Source organism: Alosa alosa, chromosome 4 (genome assembly GCF_017589495.1).
Source record: "Alosa alosa isolate M-15738 ecotype Scorff River chromosome 4, AALO_Geno_1.1, whole genome shotgun sequence".
Classification (NCBI taxonomy): Eukaryota; Metazoa; Chordata; class Actinopteri; order Clupeiformes; family Clupeidae; genus Alosa; species Alosa alosa.
Window position 1 is genome coordinate 13213978 of NC_063192.1, and position 26074 is coordinate 13240051.

The 26074-nt window shown below is 43.0% G+C and overlaps 1 protein-coding gene across 2 annotated transcripts; it reads right to left on the reverse strand.

Annotated features, from left to right (window-relative positions):
* Positions 1-16475: 16475 nt before the first annotated feature.
* Positions 16476-24220, reverse strand: LOC125294032. Of its 2 annotated transcripts, none has more exons than XM_048242362.1 (6): positions 23881-24220; positions 22059-22726; positions 21419-21562; positions 21225-21304; positions 20614-20880; positions 16476-17956 (listed from the first exon to the last, which is right to left on the reverse strand). In XM_048242362.1, exons 2-6 carry the CDS (start codon positions 22708-22710, stop codon positions 17906-17908), a joined length of 1194 nt encoding a protein of 397 aa, XP_048098319.1. In that variant the 5' UTR covers positions 22711-22726; positions 23881-24220; the 3' UTR covers positions 16476-17905. The 2 variants fall into 2 exon arrangements, with proteins under 2 accessions (XP_048098319.1, XP_048098318.1); XM_048242361.1 differs by having other exon boundaries at positions 23876-24219.
* Between the last annotated feature and the right edge of the window lie 1854 nt (positions 24221-26074).

Below are 26074 nucleotides of genomic sequence, written 5' to 3' on the forward strand. Positions count from 1 at the left end.
AACAATGTTAATACAATGATCAAATGCATTCAGTGACACTCATCTCATAAACTCATAATTCCCTTATTTTCACCAGAAAAAAATTGGCTAATAGAAATTCTGATTGGCTAGTAACTTTAGAAAGTTACCAGCCACATTGGCTGGTGATCAAAAAAGTCAATTTAAAACCCTGGTCCCCTGTACAGTTAGCCGTTCCAGAGTAATCCAGTTTTGAATTTGCAGTAAATTTCGACATGCATGGATGTTTCCAAATTTGGGCTTTAAGTTTTACAATGCGTTTAAATTGTTCAACATGATTTCATAACGGGCCAAATACAAAATAAATGTTACAAATATCGCCTAGATATTGGTAAATCAGAGGACAGCTGACTGAGTTTGTGAAAGTAGCCTTAGCCTAATGATCACAAAATGCTAAGCATGCATCTAGGCTATTTGAGTTTCTTAAAGCTGAGCTGTGTTTAAATTGTTCAATACATGATTTTATAACAGGCCAAATATAAAATAATTGTTATATATAGCCTAGATATCTGTAAATATTAGATGATCAGATGATTTACAGTTCTATGTAATATGTCATGTTTCATGTTTTTGTAATGTTTCATACAGTGATGCAGGTCTACTGCAGTGAATAGGCTAAATAAAACTTTGATCATTTTTATAGCCTACTACTGTATAGTTAACTTTGGCCTTGGTGCCCTGACATGTGGCCTTTGTGCCCCCCACCAAATATGCCCAACTGAAGGCCAAGTGGCCTTGCCTCCAGAATGGTGAAATTCCAAGCCTGGCTGTGAAGGAAGGCTTTTGCAGCCTTTACAACATGTGGCGCATTTGTGACTGCTGCCAGCCAGTTGTGAATTGCTATTGTATCCTGTCATGTTGTGTAATGTTAAATTGGCTTGGTGTTTGATCGGACACTGGGAATTTCTCTCTAGCACAAGGAATTTAACAACTTTTTTGAGTATAACTGAAAGAGGACATTTTAAAAATCTTCTCAAGGAGACAATCTTCAACTGGTCTTCACTAGAGGTCCTGAAAATATTCTAGGAGATGTCTAGTATGACATTGAGGTATTCTGAATGCACTTAAAATTAAGATATTTCGCATATGAGATAATAGCTTTATTTTTCATACTTTGTAAACAGAATGTAAAAAATGTAACATTAACTGTACATATAAAGTGCATGTATGTAGTGCTTTGTAATAAGAATAAATCCTCTAAACTCCACAGCAACGCCATGTGCCTTCGTTTTGATAAAGGACAATAAGCAGAAATAATACGTATACAGTAACACCACTTTGCTTTCGATTCAGGGCAGTGTTGCAAGGCTTAGGACATCTCTGATCTAAGAACAGCCTAAATTCTATTTCTGGATGACAATAATTGTAAACTTTCGTTTGCATGGGACCAAAACAACGTTAATCTGAGTAGCTTTGAGTAAGACCTGAATATAGCTTTGCAACTAAATAACATGTAGCAATACAGTAGGATTTGGGGCAAGCTAGCTATGTCAAAGTAAATTGCCTGACTTCTATTCATTGGTAAAGTGCTAAACCCACAAGGATAGAAAGTATAAGTGTGCGCATTCACGCTTGGAGATCCGCTGTCATGCATGTACACAAATTAATATATAATCTCTCTAGAAAGTATTCTGTAATTTCCATATTCTCCTTTAGCCACCACTCCATGGTGCTCCACTTTTTACGTACAAAGAATATGTAATAATTTGTATGCCCTCACATTGCATTTCCTTTCAAAACTGCTTGGACAATAAAGTCTGAAACAGGACATTTTGTACAATTGTTCCTTTTTTAAAAAAAACTTCTAGTTTGATTGGAAAAGAAAAGACAGTGTATGAAACCCTCTAGTTACTGTGTTTCCTAAAGATGAAGGAGCATAATAGAGGAAAGCAGACCATTGTTGGTTTTATTCCCTTCATCCCATTTTGTGGCCAGCTCCTGCTCCTAGACCTTTTGAGATTGTTTTTTTTTTTACTTGACATACATGATCTTCAGACCAAGTCTCACGAAGTTAGTGGAAGAATTTTATTTTTCGAAAGTGTTCGCCTGTCACAGCCAAACAAAATCGACGGCATAGCCACCAAAGAGTAAGTAGTTCATATCTCACTTTAAGTCACTGACCAGGCTACTTAAAGTCACTGACCAGGCTCAAAATATCATTAAACTTCTGTGATACTGTAGAGAGGGTCCATGCAGACAAAAGAAAGTAATTTTTACTTTCTAAGTGTAAGGGTATTGAAAAGGCTGCCAGCGCTATCAGGAGCAAGGTCTGAAACAAGAGCCAATGAATGCACTAGCACACTCGGGGGAAAATAAAGGGCCCTATTTTGCCACCTTTTGACAGGTGACCATGACATCCGATGAATATGAGCTCATTGACAGATATTCTTCGTGACCAACATGTTTGAAGATGTCCTATCCATCCTAATTTACATATTACACGCCCACTTTCAAGTTCTTGTGATTTTTTTCTTCATCATAATATTAAGTTTATTCTTGATAATATTACCTTTCAAATGTTTGCACAATATCAATTTAACACACTTGATTATAGCCAAAGTCATTTCTAAATAAAATTTCAGCTGTGGCAATAAAAGCCTTCAGTAGTTTCACCATGAATGTGAACCCTGTAGCATAATAGAGGATATTAAACCCTCTCACCTCTATGCTTTGTTTCTGTGGGGAGAAGCTCATTGAAGAGGTCACTAGCAGAGTGCTCTGTCACTCCATCCTGCACCTTGGGGAAGGTCTGAGACAAGAGCCAATGAATGCTCAAGCAGAGCATCTCCTGACTAAGGAGAGTGAGTGCACAGACACCTGGGCCACAATGAGCTGCAGTCGTAGGAGAAGTCAGCTTGTGCAAGATACATGCACTCCTGATGGATACGACCTCACGGGCTTGGAAACACTCACGGCTGGCATATGAGTGCAATGGATGAGCTTGAAGAAACTTCCAGAACCCAATTCAGACTACTCTCACCCCAATGTTTTTTTTAAAGAACTGGCTAAACAAAATATCCAATAACTGATCATTTAATTCAGAAATTAATATTGTGCTTATCTACAATTCGATCAAATTCAAGTGGCCGACAGATGCTTTATATGAAAATATCCAAGGTCCAAGTCAAACTGAAAGTCTTCCAATCTGTTTATGCAGAAATTCTCTAGATGCTATGATGTACTGTACCACAAAGTAGCTGTAACATTTTGGTTTGAGATTTACGTTTTGACAGATGACCATGATATCTGATGAATATGACCTCACTGACAGATATTCTTCGTGACCAATATGTTTGAAGATGTCCTACCCATCCTAATTTACATATTACGTGCCCACTTTCAATTTTTTGTGATTTTAAGTAAGTTTCTTCATCATAATATTAAGTTTCTTCTTAATAATATTACCTTTCAAATGTTTGCACAATATCAATTTCACAACACACTTGATTACAGCCAAAGTCATTTCTAAATAAAATTTCAGGTGTGGTAATTATAGCCTTTAGTTTCACCAAAGTCCTTTTATGCAAGTCCCTCCACTCGCTGCCATATTGCAACGCTTTTTGGGCACTCATCGGGCATCCTATTCGGCAGAAATGCGGTGCGCAAGGCTTCACGACACCAATCTTGCTCCAGTGGCGAGTTCACAACACATGATTGGCACAATGTATTCACATCACACCACATGATTGGCTCAATGTATGTCGACGTTTTTCCGAGGAAGGGTGGGATATGTGTAGACCAGTGGTTCTCAAATGGGGGTACGTGAAGGCACTCCAGGGGGTATGTGAGATTTTAACCCTTAGAACCCGATTGACGCAAAGTGCGTCAAAAAACACACCCTTTCTTCTCTGTTACATTGCTCCAACTGTTCATCGCAGCGAGATGAAACCGTTATTGCGTGACAGAGCAGAAGTGGGGCTTTCCAACGAGACAACACTTGTCTGTATTGTAGTGAACTGAGCCTAGGAGCCTAGCTGGTTCATGACTGAACTCCCATAATGCTGTGCAGTGTGTAATGTTGATGTTGGTTTTAGTATGAGTAATCGTGTTTACCTTGTCATGTATGTGTTAGCTGGTGTAGTCTTTCTTTATGTTGTACCTCATGTGTTTACCCCGTGTATTGTATGTGACTACCCTGTTTGTGTATCGTGCTTGTTTAATTGACATCCTTTTTGTTGCCTGTGTAATGATGTTTGTGTGTTTTGGTGCGTAACCAATAAAACCATTCTGAGACAACTTTGCAAGATTGTTACATTGGTGTCAGAAGTGGGATGACGACCCCTACTGGACGGGAGGAGAAAGCTGCAACTGATGCCCTGGCGATGATGAGTTTCCTGCCAAGACGGCTCTTCGACAGCGTGCTCGCCCATGGCCACCTGCTGGGCCCAGCAGACGGAGCCAGCCTGCAGCGTGACCGTGACGAAGAGACCCGCCCCCAGCAAGAGGAGGAAAGGAACCGGGCTGATGGCAGCATCCCGCCACTTGAACCCGCTCCACACGGGAGCGATGGAAACCGGCCGGTCCCCGGTGTGACGGCAGCGGTAGAAGGGCGCCCCAGCGTAAAGTTGCCCCACTACAATGGCGAAAGGCCGCTGGCGACATACCTGGTACAGGTCCGGCTGGCAGCCGAGCTGAATGGCTGGTCAGTGGAGAGAACGGGCGTACAGGTGGCGTTGGCTCTGAAGGGGACGCACTACAAGTATTAGAAGACCTGCCACCGGCGGAGCAAGTCAGCTGGACCGCAATCGAAGCAGCTCTGCAACGACGATTCGGCCAGAGAATCTTCATCAGCGATACCAGAGAACAACTCACTTCCAGACGGCGACACAAGGACGAGAGACTGGGCAAGTTCGCGGCTGACCTGCAGCTGTATGCCCGGCGGGGCTACCCAACGTACAGCCAGGGTCTACATGAAGATATGGCACTGAAAGCGTTTGTGCGAGGCATCCACCCAGAGCGGCTAAAAGAACACCTTCGCCTGAGCGCCCCCAGCTCGCTGTCCGCGGCCCTCGCGGAAGCCAAATGGGTGGAAAACATCTTCCGCACAACAGAGTCGAGGCATTGCGTACGCCAGACATTGATGGAGGAAGACGAGGAGGAACTGGAGGTGACGCGGCAGACCACGACACACAATGCCGCCCACGCTTAAAGTGGGAAGAGGCCGCCAGCTGGAGACGGATGCCACCGTGTGGCGAGCGAGCGGAGACACATCGCTGGTACTGCCCAGCTCGCACCTCACTTCAGCGCCCCAGTTACTAGAAGACGGTGGCACGGTGGGAGGGGCTATGGATTGCATACGGCTGGGCCGGGCTCGCCAAACCAGAGGACTGTATGTGGACTGCACGCTAGACGGACTCGTGTCGCCTTTGATCGATACTGGCTCCACCATCGCTTGTGCGCCCGGTCTCTTACCCGCATGCTGGTAGCCAGACCCAGAGGCTGGGAAAAGACAAAACGCTGCGATCACAACAGTTACCGGAGAGCGAGCGGAACTGTATGGACAAAAGTGGTGTGCGGTGCATCAACGGTGAGACGGGCCGCCGGGCTTTGGTTGGCTAGCATTCAGGATGATTGCATTCTCGCCTGGACGTGCTAGAGAAATGGGGGGGGGCTGTGGTGGACATTTCCCGTTCACACTACACTTGGGGACGAAAGCAGCGAGTGTTGCACATGGCGGGGAAAACAGAGCATGAAGCGGAGAGCTGGCGCCGACGAAGAAGAACTCTCCAACTCGCTCCACACAAGTCCGCAGGAAGCTTAACCAAGAAAGAGTACTTTGCCCCACACACACAAGCCCGCGAAACTCAAGCCCGCGAAAACAACAGGTCTCATCCAGGTCCGCTTGCTGAGGCCGCCACTGCTCAGCTCACGCCCACCAGGGAGGAGCCAAGAGAGCGGGTTGAGCAAACAACACTCTCCGCTCAGAGAGCGCGGCCCTTTGTAGAGACAAGGCAAGCCGTGAATGAACTCTGCACTCGTAGCTGTGAGGGGCTGAGTGAAGCACAGGGTAGCCAGGTGCTGAGACTACTAGCAGCGTACACCGACATCTTTGCCGCAAGAGATGAGGACTGCACCCGAATGAGCCTGGTCCAACACGATATCGACACCGGAAATGCCCGGCCCATTCGACTTCAGCCTCATCGCTTACCGTTCGCAAAACGACAAGCAGCTGAAGAAAAGATCAAGGAAATGGCCGCAGCAGGAGTGATAGAGCCAAGCAGTAGTCCCTGGGCTGCGCCGGCTGTACTCGATCCCGAAGAAGGACGGCTCGTGGGCGGTTCTGTGTTGACTACAGGCCTCAACCAGGTAACCAGGAAAGACTCCTACCCGCTCCCCGCATTGGCTTATGCACTGGACAGCATTGCCGCTTCTGCTGGTTTAGCTCGCTGGACTTACGCAGTGGCTACTGGCAGATTGAGCTAGCCCCGAAGCTTCGGGCCAAGACAGCGTTTACCATCGGGCAAGGGCTGTGGCAGTTCCGGTACTTCCATTCAGCCTATGCAACGGGCCAGCTTAACTGAGCGGCTGATGGAGCGTGTCCTGGTGGGCATTCCACTTAACATGCTGCGTGGGTTTACCTGGACGACATCCTGTGTCATGCAACAGACTTCACCGGTGCCATAGGACATCTGGAAAAGGTGTTCGACGCCATACGGGTGCTGGGCTCAAACTGCACCGAAAAGTGCCACCTGTTCCGGAGGCAAACCGGATTCCTGGGCCATGTCGTGGGGCCGCTGAGTGGCCACCGACCCAGCTAAGGTGGAGACGGTGAGACGTTGGCCTGTTCGCTTGATGGTGCTGAGCTGGGCGGAGCTTCCTGGGCCTGGCGCCATATTACCGGGCGTTTCATCCGGGACTTTGCTACAGTCGCCAGCCCGCTGCATCGTTTGACGACAAAGGCCAGCTCTTCGAAAGTGGACGCCGAGTGCGACGCGGTATTCGGCGGCGCGGGGAGCTATGTGAGGCCCCAGTGCTCGCTTTCCCCTGACCCTCAACTGCCGTTTCATCCTGGACACCGACGCCAGTGACGTAGGCGCCGGGCGCCGCCCTCTCAAGCAGGCGAGCAGGGCGAGCAGGTGGTCGATACTTCAGCCGCCACTGGACCGCCGGCGGAGAAGAATTACTGCGTGACCCGCAGAGAACTGTTGGCTGTGGTGGTGGCAGTGCGCCATTTCCGAACCTACCTCTACGGCAAACGGTTCCTGCTGAGAACGGACCATGCATCGCTCACCTGGCTGCTGAACTTCAAAGAACCAGAGGGCCAGCTGGCTCGCTGGCTGGAGGCGCTCCAGGACTACGACATGGAGATTCGACACCGGGCGGGTCGCCTTCCAGTCCTGTCCAGGCGTCCGTGTGCAGCAGACCAGTGCCAGCACTGCCACCGGAGGGAGGAGAGCCCGCTCGTCGGCTACAGGCTGCATCACCGCTGGCAGAGAGAGAGAGAGTCGCTGTTTTCAACGCAAGCGTCGCGTCAGTGAGGGTGCCAGCGCTCGCCAGCAGCACGCCAGCGAGAGACTCAACGCTCGCCAGCGCCGCGCCATCAAGAGAGCCACCGCCCGCCAGCTTCATGCCAGCGAGAGAGTCAACACTTGCCAGCAGCACCCCGAGGTCGTCTCGCCGCCTTCCGCTACCAGCTACAGTGATCGAGAGACCGGAGACAACGCACCGCAGCCCAACGCCACAACGCAGCACTGCAGAGCGGCAGCTGGGGCCATGGACGCGCAGTCGCCGGTGGACGTGATGTCAAGGGAGGAGATCCGGAAGGCGCAATCGGAGGACGCCACACTCGGCCGAGTGTGGTCATGGATCGAAGCCGGTCAGCGACCGCCATGGACTGACGTATCAGCACTCGATCCAGAGACCAAAGCGATTTATTCACATTCAACATGCCACCCGCCATCACCTGTCAATCACTGTCAAAACTCAAACGATGGAGTAGTGGTTGAAGCGTAGCGGTAATTCTTGTGCGCTGGTTAGGGGGTACTTGGCTGAAAAAATATTTCACATCACTGAAAAAAGGTTGAGAACCACTGTGTTAGCTTTTGCAAGAGAACTACAATGTTTTGCTGATTTGGTGAAAGGTTTTCCTATTTGTGTGTAGAGTTTTGCAAAAATGTGCTTACGTAAGCAATCAGAAAAAACTGTAACTCTTCACACCTTCGTAAAAATTGTGTTTTCGTATCAAACAGTAAACACAAGCCATCACAATAATAAGCACACAATGTGCCAACTACACACTGATGGTATGAATAAAAAACACATTATTTCTGTTCCTTTATCCAAGTCTAAAACATTGTGTCATATGACTTTTCAGCGACAACAACATGTGATACTGAAAAGACCACAAATAAATAAGGCTAAATAATTTAATTGGAAAAGCTTGCTTTTAAATAAGGACTCTTTTCATGCAGCAAAATGTGTACTTCTATTGTAAATAGGCTTCTTCATTTTCAAGGACATGCCTGTGCAAATACCAGTGGCTAGCCTGCATCAAATCTGCAAACTCAATGTAATAACCTACTTTCATGATTTCCTCAGCTTGCCTTTTTACTTCTATGCTTTATTAATATGAAGTCCTTGCCAGTACAGACTCATAATTGTCCAAGCCACAGTGTATTATACAATTATGTCCTTGTGATCCAAATGCATGTTTATATACAGTATGTAACAGGAGCATTAAGGAGGAGAGAAGCTGTTTTGCAGACTTCTTCAAAAACAATGTCATTTCTATAAGGGAGGCTATTGGTAACACAAGTAATATGTTTGATAGTACACCCAAAAACAGCCCCCCAAAATTAAGGTCCTTTAGCACTATTACTCAATCTGAGCTTGGTAAAATTATAACTCAAACCGGCTCCTCAACATGTGTTTTAGATCCAATCCCTACTAGATTCCTCAAAAAAGTATATGATAGCTTAGCTCCCTTTATTCTCAAGGTAACAAATACCTCATTAGAAACAGGTATATTTCCAACTGCTTTTAAAACCGCTGTTGTGAAACCTTTACTTAAAAAGTCAAATCTTGACCATACCAATCTGAGCAACTACAGGCCTATATCAAATCTACCGTTCCTGAGCAAAGTACTTGAAAAAGTTGTTTGTAATCAGTTAAATACCTTCCTCAACGAAAACAGTATCCTTGAAAAATTCCAATCAGGTTTTAGATCAAATCACAGCACAGAAACGGCTCTAGTAAAAATAGTCAATGATCTCAGACTGGCTACTGACTCAAACAAAGTCTCAATCCTTATTCTTCTGGATTTGAGTGCGGCATTTGACACCATTGATCATAGCATCCTAATTCACTTCTTGGCGGTAAGTGGGTGGGTCTCTCTGATAATGCTCTAAACTGGTTTCAAACCTACATTACTGGCAGAGATTTTTATATCAGTCTAGGAGATCATGTATCTGAAAAACATGACTTGCCTTTTGGTGTGGCCCAGGGGAGCTGCATTGGTCCCCTGCTATTTTCCCTATATATGCTTCCATTGGGAAATGTCATAAGTCAGCATAATGTAAACTTCCACAGCTACGCAGATGATACCCAATTGTATATTTCTGTGGAGCCAACTAACCCAGATGGCCTTTGCTCCCTCACTGCATGCCTAACCTCCATTAATCAGTGGATGAGCAAAACATTTTTGAAACTAAATGATGACAAAACAGAGGTACTTTTGGTTGGACCAAAACTAAAGCGAGATATTGTTCTTAGTAATCTGGGGAACTTGGCGCACCAGGTCAAACCAAAAGTAACAAGCCTCGGTGTCATCTTAGATGCAGAGTTAAGTTTTAAGCCCCATATCAGTAAAGTTACTCAGACAGCCTATTTCCACTTGAGAAACATTGCCAAAGTGTGGCCCTTTTTAACTCAACAAGATGCAGAAAAACTAATTCACGCCGTTATCACTAGCAGGTTAGACTACTGCAATGCACTTTTCACTTAGCCTAGAAATCTAGACGTGCCCCTAGCGGCCGCAAATTACATTTGCTGCCAGGGCTAGTCTAGCAACTCTCCGTTGGCTTGTGAGCTCCAGAAATCGAAACTTAATCAGGCCAATGAAATCGTGTATAGAGTCGTTAGGTGGGCTTAACATAATGATTGATGGCAGAGTTGCAACGGTTTGGCTTGAATTCCCTGCTACTTGAAAACAAATAAGATGGATGTTGCTGCTGGCAAACAGTGTGACACGAGTTAAGCTTTTATTAAGTAGGCAAACGTTTGAACTAGCTAACTAGCTCCGCTGGTGGGAAACGCATGGGACTCATAGCGCTGCCGCTGTCCTATTGCGTGCAGAGGGAATTTGAAAGACAAGTGATTATCCCGCCCCTCGGACTGAGCACTGCGAACGGTGAGTGTCCAGACCCTACATTTTAATGTGGGTCTGGCTCGTCAGGCTACTTTTCACTGGTCTTCCCAAAAAACATCTAAAGAAATAGGCACTCATACAGAACTCTAGAAGGGAAGGCTAGACTTTTAACTAAGACTAAGAAGAGAGAACACATCACCCCTGTGTTGGCTGAACTACACTGGCTCCCTATTTCCTATAGAATTGATTTTAAGGTTATGTTAATTACTTACAAAGCTCTGAATGGCCTAGCACCTTCATATATCTCTGAGCTTTTAATATCTTATCAACCACAAAGGAAACTTAGATCATCAAATTCTAATCTTTTATTCGTACCCAAAGTGCTCCACAAACAAAGTGGAAAAGCTGCTTTTATCCATTATGCCCCCAAACTATGGAACACCCTGCCTCTGTACATCAAGCAGGCGAGTTCAGTAAATATTTTTTAAAAAGATCTGAAAACATACCTGTACAGGAAAGCTTTTAGTTAACTCATCTTATCCTGTAGACTACTTTTTCAGATTATTCTACATCTGCTGCTATTGGAGGGCGCAGCCAGCCAGAAGCAGATGGGCTCCCCCTATTAAGTCAGGTTCTGCTCAAGGTTTCTTCCTGGAATATGGGAGTTTTTCCTTGCCACAGTTGGATCATAAGTGGATCATAAACGGCCCCTAGCAATGAAGAAAAGTGATTGATAATGACTGACTGACTATTATTGTGTTACATGCTTCAAATGTAAAGCACTTTGAGCTGCATTCTGTGTATGAAAGGTGCTATACAAATAAAGCTTATTATTATATTATTATTATAAGCTGTGAGCCAGTCACAGTAGCCTGACTACACCACCCTGGGCTTTGTACCCAGGGACTTCAAGAGAATTTCTAATAAAGTTTCAATACAGGTTCGAAAGCACCAAGCAGACAACGTGAATTCCAATCAGTCAAAGTCTATTTGTTGTTCTGTCACATGAAGACAGATTCATCTTTAAATATTCACATATAACCAAAGGGGAAAAGGTCAGAAAAGATTCAGAGGTTATGAAAGTACAACAATATTTATTATTGGTATTTTAACATAAAAGTATTGACAAATGTTGTCTAAAGCAGGGCTAGTGCTCCACTGGAGCTAAAAAGACACTACAGCAAGACGGGGGCTTACCTGAGGAAGACAGACTAACTGGAGGGGTGTTCTAAGTTCCAGACAGCCCAAATGTGCAGCTACAGGGTTCCACCAGCAGGTGACTAGCCTTTCTCAAAGAGAACCCCACATCTGCCAAATAAATAAATAACAGCACCACAAGGGAGCAAAAGTAGGCTACACTACAGTATGCAGACTTTACAGTACGCTATGCAGGAACACCAGGACAAAAAGGAAGACGAACACACAAATGATTCCTAGCACCAGACAGACACTATCAGTTACACATAGACAAAAATTAAGCATGCCACTTATGCCCCGTAAAACTCATGCAGCAAGCAATACAGGCTGATGTATTTAACGCCGCAACCAAAAACACAGACAGACAAAAAAGACACTTAAGTTAATGTCAGCAAAATGAAAAAACAGACACGGACCTAGGGTTGCCACATTTGACTTGTGTAGTTAGCGGGAGCAGGCCAGTGGGGGAAACAGGGAGACAATGTCCCCTGGCTATACATTATACACTTCTACCCCTTCACAGATTGAAAACATGGTCAGCTTTGAAGCTGACATCAGTTATCACAGTCCCAGTTCCAGTCATAATTGGAAGTTTTTTTCCCCCGTCTCCGCCTGCAGCTCCAATAGACACGCCTTGGAGCTTCAGCAATATATTTGACTTCCTTTCAGGTCAATTCAGATACACAGATCAAAAATCTCTGTGGCAGAGCATTTATTTTACTATGTATCCCTTATCCGAGGTCACTCTATATGAAGGTACCCCACTTTCTATATCTTTCTCTGGTTCTGGATTTCTTTCAACCTACCAACTCGGCGTCTCACAATGTCTCTTGGAAAATACAACCTGGATCACGCAAAGAACATCAAAGGTCTACGGTTCTTCTGCCGGTGCCCTAGTTGCTGCTGCTGTTGTGTGTGGAGCAAGCATGGGTAAGTGTTACTTATTTACAGGTGCATCTAAAAAAATGAATGTCATGGAAAAGTTTATTTTTCTCAGTGATTTATGATTTAAAAGTGAAACTCATATAATCTAAATTATTATTATTATTTGTATTATTCTAATCGTGATGATTATGGTTTACAGTTCATGGAAATCAAAAATCCAGTATCTTTAAATATGATATTGAAGAATTTATAGAATACAGAAATGTCAACCTGAGAAGAGCTCTAATCAGCTCAGGTCAAAACACTGGAAATTCTGGGTACTGGGTTTCCTAAATCTTTAATCTCAGTCTGGACAAGGCAATGGATTTTTCCACAATATTTAAATGTTTTTAGATGCACCTACATTCATTAATCTAGCAGACACTTATCCAGATGCACACTACAAATGAGGACTGACATGACATTCAAGCTGCAGTGCAAAAGGAGACCTTACAGTACAATAAATATGACTTCTTCACACAATACGATAACCAGGGTATGACCGTGGAATGTTGAAGTTGAAGTGATAACCTGAATAACCAAATGACCAACTAAAATAATATGAAAATATAGCTAAATGCTTTGTAGTACAATAAACCTATAATTGAATACTTAATGTAATACTCTTTACAGGTGGTGTAAGGGACGATGTGATTGAGTTTGCCAAACTTGTCCGAGAGCATTCTTTTGGGCCTCTTCACCCCGCTGTTAATGTTTTCAAGTGGATGGAGAACACAATTCGTCGTCGTCTTCCACTTGAATCACACAAGCTTGCTTCTGGACGTTTGTGTATCTCAATGACACGAGTTCCGGATGGGAAAAATGTGATTGTGTCGGAGTTTCAGACACATGAGGACGTTGTCAAGGTGTGTTTGGTGAAATAGAATTATTATTTTTTTTCAAAAACTGAAATCTCGAAAAATGACAACATTTCTTCCCTTCACTTTCAGGCTCTCCTGTGTAGCTGTTTTATTCCAATGTACTGTGGTGTGATACCGCCAAGTTACAAGGGGGTGGTGCGTGAATCTTTTCAGTGTTGGAAATCTGTTAAACAGATATAATTCTATTAATAATATTTGTACAATTATGTAATTTGTAAACTCCAACCTTTTTTTTCAGCACTATGTTGATGGTGGTTTAACTAATATTCAACCCACTCAGACTGCTGGCCAGACAATAACTATTTCACCTTTTTCTGGAGATATGGATATTTGTCCTCAGGATGACACTAGTCCGTTGTGTGACTTTGTTGTAAATGGACACTGTTTCAAGCCCACTTTGTCAAACCTGTTCAGAGCGGGCACCGCACTGTATCCACGTGACTGGAAGGTAATTTCTGTCTTTAACCTTTTTTGATGCTGCAGTGTAGAAGAATAACAATGCCTTTAAATGGACATTCAAACCCAGACAGTGGCCCAGGAATATCTCTCCAGTAAATTAGAATTAGTGGCTATTTCTCTATGTGTGTGTATGAAAGTTCCCTTTTGTGTTTCAGGTCCTCAGTGAGGCATATGTTAATGGGTACCAAGATGCGGTAGAGTACCTACAGCATCATGGTGAGTGTGACGCTTATTGTGATACTCTCAGAGTATGTAACATGTAATTTAACATTTAATAACATTCTTTTGTCAACTTTGTCACCCAAAAGGTGTTATCCAGCAAAACCATAACTGTGTGACTCGCTTTCCCTCAAATACAATGGCTCGCATTAGGGAAGGCAAGTTTCCTCTGCCTGAGGAGAATGAAATAGAGGAGAATGGAGATGAGAGACCATGTCCAAAAGCCAATCCCCGGGACAGGGAAAGCAGTCAGAGGTTCGGGAACCATCCCTGGGGCCTAAACTTTCTAGAACAAGCCCTGAATTCAAGCACTCCTGGATGGATTCAAAATGGTAACTGTCCTACTTATCCTCAGCTTGTTGATATCTGATACCATGTCAAATGGAGATGAGTCATCAGTGACCCTCTCAGAGCCCTGTCTACTGTATTATTCATTTCCCTCAGTGGTGATTTCAACACAAAAGATCCAAGCCTACAGTATATTGCTAGAGACATGAAGGTGAAAATCATAGTGATATTTCAGTTCAGTGATATTTCACAGTTATACAGTATGGGTATATTGTAGGAATGTAATGGAGTAAGGAATAAGTAATGTTGAATTGCATCTCCTCACTGTTCATTAAGCAGCCCCTGTGCTGTTGTTTGGCTAAATGTGAAACAGTACCCCTCCTATAGATATCACTGCTTTATTTCCCTTCCCAGTGTTTCTCTATGACATGAGTCTATTCGGACTCATGGGTTTCTTCAGCCTCTATTTCCCAATCCGACTCTTCACGATCCTGCTGATCTCATGCATCCTCCCTTTCTGGGTCATCTTCATGGTCACATACAGGTACTGTCATTAGTAACTTCTATGGATGCTGGATCTCTTGTCATCTCTTGTCATCTGGATCTCTTGTCATCTTTATTATTAAGATATTTGGATACAATATAAGAGATGGTTGCTGGCTATTAACTGCACACATATATATGTGTTGAAGATTTCAGCGTTGGCTCACCTTTGCTCCCATGGCTGTGTTTTGGCTCTGGCAAGATCTGAAGCAAATCGTGTTCTTTGTAAGCAACTTCATAGTATCAACCATGAAACAAAACTTTCGAAACAGGTCAGAGAAAAGCCGATATACCTGCCTGTTTTAAAACTTATATTGTTACTTTTTAACCCTTGGTGTTGGATACTAAGCATCCAGGGTGAGGTTAATCACTTTTTTTTTAAATGCCAACAGGCTCCTGCCAGTGCTCTCTCTGCTCCCAGCTCTTGAGGTGCGCACAGAGTACGAGAGCATTGCTGAGGTCTCCCGTGTACGCCACGGCATTTCTGTCCTGAAGGTGGAGCTTTCAACCTCTCCCTCTCAGCCTCGGACAAGCTCTGTTGACAGCGATGACCGTCATGTCTGCGCCCTCCAGTTCACACTTAAGTAAGAGAGTAAAATATTACCCAGGGGGCGATACTAGAGGTACAATGCGATGCAAGAACGTGCGTGGGTAACGGAAATTCAGCAGTAGGTTAAGTTGTACAATGGCACTTTATAGCTTTTAAGACGGAGGAATCTGACATGTATGTTTTGGGATACAGCCTGTGTGACTAACCAGACTGAAAAATCAGCTGAGAGATCAGTATAAATAAATGATCTGATAACCATAATAACTGGCTTTCTCTTGGGCACACACCACTCACTGAAAAATATAACCCATTAGATTTACTTGGAATGTGGACGTCGGTTGCACATGAATGTCTAGAAATAATACAGCCTTTCTCTCTCACTCTACACAATCAATTCATACCGCGATGACCCACTTTGAGCAATTAATTTAAATATCCACCCTCATTGTGTTCTACAGGTTGAGGCATGTACTGAGAATAGATATTCAGATGTTGCAGGGAACATTGCCGTGTCAATGATAATGCAAGATAACTTACAGTCACTGCTTTATGTGATAAAACATTCTGCGGTAGTACCACAGTGCTCAATGACATTTATTGTCACTTGGAACACGTAAGATAAAACCTCTGTTATATTGTGCTTGCTCAATAACACACGCGTGGTGAGAACGAAGCAAGGCTCATCTCATAACATAAGATACAACCCAACTCCAAAATTCTACTATAGCTAACATTAACAAACAAATGTAAAACCTTTGGCAACACTGGCTGCTTGATTAACTCAGTGTTCTTGCAAATGCTTGGGAACACAATGAAGAGGTGGCACCAAGGAATCCCACAGATTATTTGCCTTCCTGGTTCAGAAAGTACTGAAGTGCTTCACATCCATCTCATCTATATCATATGTGCTACAGTGGTATCTCATTTTATTTTATTTATATGTAGCTGTCCGAGGTGTGTAATAAAACATTTGTGTATGACGTAAAGTAGGCCTACTGCTGTTTTAGGTTATAGGTAGCATTATGGTCACATAGTGCAGTTTGACTGTTGTGCACATTAATTATGATATGAAGACCCATAAATATTTAATAAAAAATGACTGTTTATTATATTGACACTACACAGTTCAGCCAACAACAACACAGACATATAAAGAACTGGATGACAGACGTAAATGATCACAAAACGTGATCTTGTGCACTGTTTGGAGGTCAGACAATGTTTTGCTCTTAAATGAATCTTTCAATGTCACAGTTTCACTAACCTACTCCATTTGTGAAATCGATGTGTGAAATTATATTGAGAACAGGCAGGGTGGAAAGTCCTATGACACTAGATTTGCATCATTTCAACAAACCCCTCATTGTCTCTCGAGCACAGAACTGCTACATTATGCATCACTTCATGTCAAAATCATCTGACTGTGGTTGGGCACGTCACACTTGTGATAGTGATTGATTATGCCAGGCTACAGACTCTGGCTTTCCACTGAGAAGGACATACTGTAGATCTTAAAGCTGAGAGATTTAGTTTACTCAGATCAGACATCTGATCACATCAGATGCAGAACATTAGCTGGTTCAGATATCTGTTCAACTTATAAAGAAATTATTCTTTTCAAGTACGAGTCAAATCTCGAAAGTGAAAAAGTTCACATTTTGTGGAAAGGTCATGGAAATGCCTATTCCAGCTATTTCCATGCCTCTATGATATTTGATGAAAGGCAAACCATGGAGGTATTGCTTACATGTATGACCTGTGATAGGACACTCAACAGTAGTGTGAATGCGTTCAAGAACATACACATAATAAAAAAAACGAGTTGTATTACCCTGCATGATGACCGGATTATCCCCACTGTTAAACCGAGTTGTATTACCCTGCATGATGACCAGATTATTCCCACTGTTAAACCGAGTTGTATTACCCTGCATGATGACCAGATTATCCCCACTGTTAAAACAATTCTAAAACAATGTTTTTAAATATATAGACACAGGAAAATATCCCATGGAATTTGATGTGCACACAACGCAAGAGAATACTCCCTTAATTAGTCTAAACCTGTCTAGCTGTCTAGTTGATAATCACATTATACGGTCATTCGTTATTCAAAGCAATCCTTAGGATGGCTTTCCCAAGGTGCAAATACAGATGCACATCAAGTAATAAAATCATCAAGCTCATTTGATAACCACATTATACAGTTATTCAAAGCAATCCTTAGGATGGTTTTCCCCAGGTGCAAATACAGTTACACATCAAGTAATAAAATTATTGGCAGCATCAACACAACTGTGAAAGATAGTATTTGAGGACACACCAATTGCACTATTCTGCAATTCACTTTCGTAATGCATGCCTAAATATCAGGCAATATCCAAATGCTGTTTGACAGCATTTCAGGACACACCAAGATTATTTGGCAACTTCAGACTTATTGTATACCTAAATATCAGGTAATATTCAAAGGCTTAAGTATTGCACTGGAATGGTAGTGGGCATCATCATTCACAGACTCTAGTCTTGATCCATCAGGCTTTGGTCTCCCATGTTCTGAGATTGCTGGCCCTGGGGGTAAAAAGTTAAAAAGTGTCATCTACACAACTAGAGAGACATACAGACAGACAGACTAACGGCTCCCGCACACAGTTGTGTTCCGTCAACGCATGCCAGTGGGTGTTCCCGATGGTAGCTATGCAAATGACTTAAGGTATAACTGTAATTTAATTGGCTGGTGCCGTCTGTTGTTTGCTTGTTCGTAATTTGATTGGCTGGTGCCGCCCACCGGTGCAGCAACAGCTGAACTTCTCAACGCGAGCTACGGGAGCAACGCAACGCAACGCAACACAACGGACCCACAATTCAGTTTGGCAACGGGTGACTTAAGCCCATGTAAAGTGAACAGGATACGTCTCCACCACTGCAACGCACGCAACTGTGTGCAGGAGCCTTTACTGACAGGCTGACTGTGTAACAGCCCTGCCCCCTTCCAACACCAATTTCCTGATTCCACTCACCAGATCTGCATCCCTGGTCTACTAATGAGTCACTCATTTCAGTTAATCCCCTGCACCTGTCCTCACCCCTATTTAAACCCTCCTGTTTTGCCTCTCTTTGTGTTGCCTTGGTTCAGACGCCGAAGGACTGTCCATTACTGAATATGCTTTCCTGTTCTCATTGCTCGTTCTCTGTTTTGGCTGGTATCTCCTGTGTGTTTTATTAATTGCCCTTGTGGAAGTTTTGTTTTGGAAATTAAATACAAGAGTCCTGCACTTGCGTCCGGTCTCATCCTTCTGTGACAGACTGACTGGTACTTAGAATATAAAATAGATGAAATGTGAGAGAACTTGATCATAGCCATTATTCTCACCCATCCGATTGTTAAGTCACGATGCAATAATGTGCAGATAATTCTTTCTCCGGTTTGAACTGGTCCCAGAGCCACTCGTTTTTTCCCCATAGAAATCATATTTTTCATGGAGGCCTGGACATTACCTTTGATTATATCATCCGGCTGCACAGCTACACTAATTACTCTGTTGAAGTTAAGCATTTTTTACCCTAAAACAAAGGTGGAGATGATTTACAGGCTGTGAAAACTGACTGGCTTAACAACTGAATAGGGCCAATTCCAAGAATAAAAAGACGGAAGTAGAAAGAGGAAACTTTGTGCAATACCAATCCTACCCCACTTGTGGTACTGAAAATCATGTTCTTTCTCGTAATACGTTGACCATTGAAGGAACGATGACGATTTCCTTGAAGAGAAAAGCTTGTAATACATTTAAAGATGAAGTCTGTTATTTGGTTTCACTTTCACAAATGATTGTTGGACCTCAACTACCAATCAAACTAGATGTCTCTTATTCCATCCCCTACTCTTGCTACTTTTGTGTATGTAAATGAGTGTGAGTATAGTATGTGTTTGTTTTTGTGTATGTGTGCTTTTCTGTGTGTGTTCGCTTGTGAGTGTGTGTGAGGGGTTAATGGGGTGTGTGTGTGTGTGTGTGTGTGTGTCTGCTTACCTACATGTGTGTGTGTGCGTACGTGTGTGTGCATATGTGTTTATGTGTGTGTTTGTGTGTGGTCTGCTTACCTACATGTGTGTGTGTGTGTCTGCTTACCTACATGTGTGTGTGTGTGTCTGCTTACCTACATGTGTGTGTGTGTGTGTGTGTGTGTGTGTGTGTGTCTGCTTACCTACATGTGTGTGTGTGTGTGTCTGCTTACCTACATGTGTGTGTGTGTGTGTGTGTGTGTGTGTCTGCTTACCTACATGTGTGTGTGTGTGTCTGCTTACCTACATGTGTGTGTGTGTGTCTGCTTACCTACATGTGTGTGTGTGTGTCTGCTTACCTACATGTGTGTGTGTGTGTGTGTGTCTGCTTACCTACATGTGTGTGTGTGTGTCTGCTTACCTACATGTGTGTGTGTGTGTGTGTCTGCTTACCTACATGTGTGTGTGTGTGTCTGCTTACCTACATGTGTGTGTGTGTGTGTGTGTGTGTGTGTGTGTGTGTCTGCTTACCTACATGTGTGTGTGAGCGAGAGAGAGTGTGTGTGTGTGTGTGTGTGTGTGTGTGTGTGTGTGTGTCTGCTTACCTACATGTGTGTGTGTGTGTCTGCTTACCTACATGTGTGTGTGTGTGTCTGCTTACCTACATGTGTGTGTGTGTGTGTGTGTGTCTGCTTACCTGCATGTGTGTGTGTGTGTGTGTGTGTGTGTGTGTGTGTGTGTGTGTGTGTGTGTGTGTGTGTGTGTGTGTGTGTGTCTGCTTACCTGCATGTGTGTGTGTGTGTGTGTGTGTCTGCTTACCTACATGTGTGTGTGTGTGTCTGCTTACCTACATGTGTGTGTGTGTGTGTGTGTGTCTGCTTACCTACATGTGTGTGTGTGTGTGTGTGTGTGTGTCTGCTTGCCTGCATGTGTGTGTGTGTGTCTGCTTGCCTGCATGTGTGTGTGTGTGTGTGTGTGTGTGTGTGTGTGTCTGCTTGCCTGCATGTGTGTGTGTGTGTGTGTCTGCTTACCTACATGTGTGTGTGTGTGTGTGTGTGTCTGCTTACCTACATGTGTGTGTGTGTGTCTGCTTACCTACATATTCAAAACGAGCCAGAAAAGTCGAGACAGGACCAATCGTCAAAATTTCGGTCCAAAACAAACCAGAAAAGGGACTCAAAGTGCTAAATACCGGAATTTTCCTTTAACTCAAATCTATATTACATACCAGGCAGTTGGCACTTGTCATCTGGGTAAAACGGTCCTGTATGTACTGGTTTCCAAACCCCATGATACGGCCGATGGCTTGGCTGGACAGTCCAGCCACCTTGGCTGTGAAATCCAGGGTGAAGGCCAGCTTCACCAACTGTGGGGGAGCTGTGGTCGACTGAGGCAGTGGATCAGGGATGGCAGCCACATAGCGATCGGCTAGTTGCTGGAAATTATTGTAGTTGAGCTTCTGGAAGAAGGAGCTCACACTACTGTTCCTCCTAATCTGGGAAATGGGAGGGGATCATATACTTTACTTGAGACATCCATCTGGGGGTGCAGATTTTGTTCTGCCCCATATCCTTCTCTGAATACTGGTATGAATGGGTAGTGTTCTAATTTGTGTTAAATGTGTAGTTTTGGAATGTACTCAGGTTTCCCTACTTTAATTAATGTCAGCATGGATCTTCTATGATTAAAGAGAAGTCAATGTCTCACATATAAATGCCAAAGAATAGCCTTGACTCCGCTTGTCACAACAGTAGGCTATTTTCAATGCCTGTGAATCTTTGCACAGGTCAGCTTACCTGTCAAACGTTCAAATGTATGATTATTTGAAAAGTAGTGTACCTTTTCATTAATTTCATCTCCGTGCTCTTTTAGTAGATCGACCATTCTCTCAATTATGTCATCAATGGAGTCTGAGGCTGCTGCAATACAGAATCACATCTAATCAGAGGGTAACTGAAACGTACATCAGGTTAAGTGCACACACACACACACACACACATAAACATATATATATGAAATGAGTGACTCAATACCTTCAGCAGGCCTTGGATCAGTTAGTATAGCAGCACAAAATTGCTCCTCCTCTGTTGGGCTTTCTTTCACCTCTTTCACAATGCGCTCCAACTCCTCTGACACCTTCTCAAAGTATGCACTTGAGGGCTCCACACAGACAATTGCTTCGGGAAAACAGAGGAGGCATGAGTACAAAAATGTCTAATTCATTCTAACCACTCACACTCATATTCTCAGGATACCTCCCTTACACACGCCAATCAATTTTTTTTTGCTCAGAAAATGTGAAATTTTGTATAAGTCTGATTTTGGATTTCAGAATGTCAAACTTCACAACACTAAGATGAAACTTAAAATGGTAGATCATCTGGCACTGGCAGAAGTATGGGAGAGTTCCTAGGCCCTATATATCTAGGCCAAAGAAAAGACGTGGGATCTCACGCACACAAACTTGTGTCCAAAACACCTTACAGAACAAGTGATGTATAACATTCAAGCTACAGTGCAATAATAATAATAACAATAACAATAATAACAACATATTCATAAGAATTCAAGGCATGGGCAATCATTTTGTTTTAGCATTTTCAGCAATTACCACTATTACAGTGTAACTGCAGAGAGTAATCCTTTAGTAACCATACCATATTCTGGGCTTACCATCCGGTACTCGTACCACATCAGCAGGGGCAAGGCTGCTCTGCCTTCGGACTGAATCCAATTTTTCTGCATCGTGGTGGCTACGGAAGGAGAGCTTCTTCAGCGAGAGCCTCTTCTTGATGGATTTAGAATGCCGCAGCGTTTTTCCATCCCCCTCTGTCTTGGGCATCTCAGGGACAGGGGGGCATGCATCTGTGGCAAAGCAGCCATCCGCAGGCCCACTGAACACAGGGGTATCTGGCACTGAAGCACTGTTTTGGGCTTCATGGTTCTTCCTGGAAAAAAGACTTATAAAACTCCTCAGTATAGATGCCTTTTTGGTAATTCTCTGTGTCTGAGGCTTGATTTCTGTTTTCTTTGATTTTGTTTGGTGAGAGTCGTTGGTTGTGTCTGTGCTCGGTTCCTTTGGCTCAGTTTGTGATATTTCACGTGACAGACGATATGTTGAGCTGTCACTTGACGCCTTTCTGATGCGGTTGCCTTTGCTGTCCACTATTACCCATTTCCGAGGTTTGACCCGTTGAGGCCTGGCAGTGTTATCATTTAGACTGAGAGTGCGTTTCACGTATACTTCCAGCAGACGTTTGGTGGACTTCTGTCCCAGAAACAGAAGCTGAGGGCTGGGAGGAGACGCAACATTGTCTGTCTCCATAACAACACCTTTGAATCTAAAGAAAATCACAAAATACAAGTAGTGTGAAATAGATCAAGCAGAATCAAGGTAGCTAAGTTTAACTGATGACATGCAACAAGAAATACAGGCCAGTCTACAGTTAACTAATGAAGCCCCTTTCTAATTTACATATTTCATTGATAATAAGGAGCAAACTACCAGCTCAATTTTAGTTGACATGCAAACTGTCTACCTGTCATTGTAATTCCATTTATACACACACACCTCATAAAAATGATCAAAAATAATTTTGCTTCCAAATTATCTTAAAAAATACCTCTATTTCCACATTCACATGTCCCCATGACTCATTTGTATTACTGTTAGATAGAAAGGAGTTTGAGAGTATATTATGAGGCGCTCTGCATAAATGGTTGTATTTCACATGATAGATTAGGCTCATTGTTTAATCCCCATCATTTCAGGGCCCCTCGTCCAGCTCGCTGAGGCCCCCTTGTGGGCCCCACTACAGAGAAGCACCGAGCTATAGTAGCTACCTGGAATGTAGCCTATTGTTGAACTGTTTAATAGGACCTGTTACTTCACGTGGTAGCCTACAGATTGGTAATTACTAGCATTTTCGTCACTGTTACACATCCATCACTTGAGATATAGCCTACTACTTAAAACAGTGTAATCTTCAAGTAACCCATATGGCCTACTTCGTAGTGTTCGACGTGAACGCGGCCATAAAGCGTTGTTGCGGTATTATTACATTGCAATTAGGCTATTAAAGAATCTGCTAAGCACTATGAATTAAATGGATACATTAGCCTACATCACCATACACTGGCAGTGACTATCAATTCCTTTATTAATTCCTTTATTTACTTTCTTCGGAGTTCGAATGCGGAAGTTTGGCTTTTTGCATAGTTTTACCGTCAACACAACCATTGTCAAGGATAATGGGAACAAAATAAACATTTTCAACCTTTTCAACAACTAACATAGGCTATGCCCGGCCTAGGTAGGCTACATTTTGAAAACATTCCAGCAGCCTGTCTAGGTTGGTCATGGTCATTATGGAAAATCAACTTTTCTGGATCACGAGTTAGTTTACGTCCTTCTGGCTTTATGTTTGCAGAAAACATGAAAATACGTCAGACTTCTTTTTTTCATAAACAGATAGTTTACATAAACTCACCTTACTGGAGTTTCTCATGAAGCGTCCCACTGCACAGACGGCACAAGCGACAATGTAACTGTTCATAATGACATCATCGCCGTTGGTGAAACTCTATCTCTCCGAACAGTCCATTTTTTTCCTCCCCAGGCCAGCAGACAACGTATCACCCAGGCCACACCCATGTGAGACAGAAATAGATCACAATTTACAGGATCGTCATTTAGTAGTAGGCTACATGCCATCGAAATCTTTCTAGTAAATTCAAGGCCTATGTTTTCACAGAAGTGAAAAATATGCCTGTCTGTTTGAAATAGTGCATTCCTCTGAGTTCTAACTTCTAATCAGAGGTGGGCACAAATACATCAAAAACTATTTTGTTACAAACTACAAATACTGGCTCATAAAATGTAACAAAATAAAATACAAAATACTGAAAAAAGTATTTAATTAAAATACAAGTAATTAGTAATTTGAAAATACAAAAATATCCACACAATAATCATGGTATACCAACTTTTTAAGGCATATTATTGAAAACATATCCCCAAGAGACAAGAAATACTATTTTCTTATTGGCTGGCAGGGCTATTAATTCTGTACATTGGGGCTCCTATGAAGTAGATCTGAAAAAAACAGCATCCCATATCTGGTAAAATAAACAGCATTCCACAGTGGAATCAACTGTAACATAGCACAGTGTTTCTTAACTGGTGGGTCGCGGAACCGTTCTGGGTGGGTCGCAGAGCTTGTGGTTAAAAATAAATAAAAGAAATCGTCAATTGAAAATGCTACCTTATCAGATCTAATATTGGACCTTTATTTTGATAAACTTTATTCGTAGCCTACATCAGTCATTGCCATGGACATAGACAATGTTTATGTGACAGGTCATGTTAGACATCATTTTAGTGGTAAACGCAAGTAGGCTGTATTTGAAGTAGCCTACAGTAGGCTCGGATATGGTGAGAGCACATGGCACATGAGAGCATGAAACCATCAAAACTAAAATGCCACATGGAAACAAGGCACCCCTGTCAAAGTCATACCTGTCGACTGTCGAGTACTTTGAAAGGTAACATCAAGAGTTGAAGACTTCACAAATGTAGGCTAATGCCAAACATCGGCATGTTCCAAACACGAATGCCTACAGGCACTTTGCATGTCTTACTATGTAGCTTACCATATCCATTGGCTTGAACGCTAAAAAAAATAGACTTTATGAACATGGGAAATTGTGGGTCCCAATGCCAGACCAGTTGAGAACCACTGACGTGGCAAACTACCCACCCTCATTTCCGTAACCAATGAATGTAGAACGACAAATTTAACAGGTCGGCCTCTTTTTAAACTGAACTGCATTTCCCTTTTTGTGCTATAAATGCACCCCTATTGCTTACATAAATGACTGGCAACATGGGGAACAAACAAAATAACATCCTGTAACGTGTCCCGATATACAGAATTAATGAACTTGGTGGAGAAAACTCTTTCTGCATCGGGGAGGTCTTCGCGTCCGTCTCCTCCATTATTTCGGCATACCTCGGCGGATGTTATCCCTGGCATAAATCCTCATGTCAAATCCATTAAGTGTTTTTAATACTGTCCTGTAGTGAGAATGAACATCAGCTATTAGGTACTCAAGGTCATGGGGCCAAAGGTCATCATATGGGGTCCATGTCCTATCTTATCTGTATAATTTTCACATTTTAGTCTTGACTTGACACACCTGACAATTCAAGCTCCTGAAGGGACTTTACTTTACTTTACTTTACTTTCAATGTTCTAAGGGGATGATGAAACAGAAAAGACAGATATAATGCTTTTAACTTGTCTATAGGGTGACATTAAATTGGCGGCGCAAAAAAAAATGGGTTTACAGCCCATGTTGACCATTTTGGCTCCCTCAGTTGACTTTTCTATTAATTTTTTCCAACTTCAGACATGTCCAGAGGGGATCGTAAAAGAGAAAAGTTGTATCTAACACTTACGTTGGTCACAATGTGGCAACACTGCAAGGAAAATGGGTTTACATTTTACGCTGTCCTTCCAAAGGGGTAATAAATTAGTATTTGTATGGACAAATCGCTACTTAGGTCAACTTTAGACCTGAATATTGGAAATTTCCCAAGGGATATCATTGGGCACCCACCCTATTCTTATGGAGTAACCCCTAGGCAACAAGAAACAAACAAAAAAACTATCCAACAAAACCAGGTT

Excerpts from the sequence above, each read along its gene's own strand:
- LOC125294032 (XM_048242362.1), bottom strand. The coding sequence starts at position 22,710 with ATGGAGACAGACAATGTTGCGTCTCCTCCCAGCCCTCAGCTTCTGTTT. Across the intron at positions 21,563-22,058 it reads TGTGGTACGAGTACCGGATG|CAATTGTCTGTGTGGAGCCC; the intron begins GTAAGCCCAGAA and ends GTTTTCCCGAAG. Across the intron at positions 20,881-21,224 it reads GAGATGAAATTAATGAAAAG|ATTAGGAGGAACAGTAGTGT; the intron begins GTACACTACTTT and ends CCCATTTCCCAG.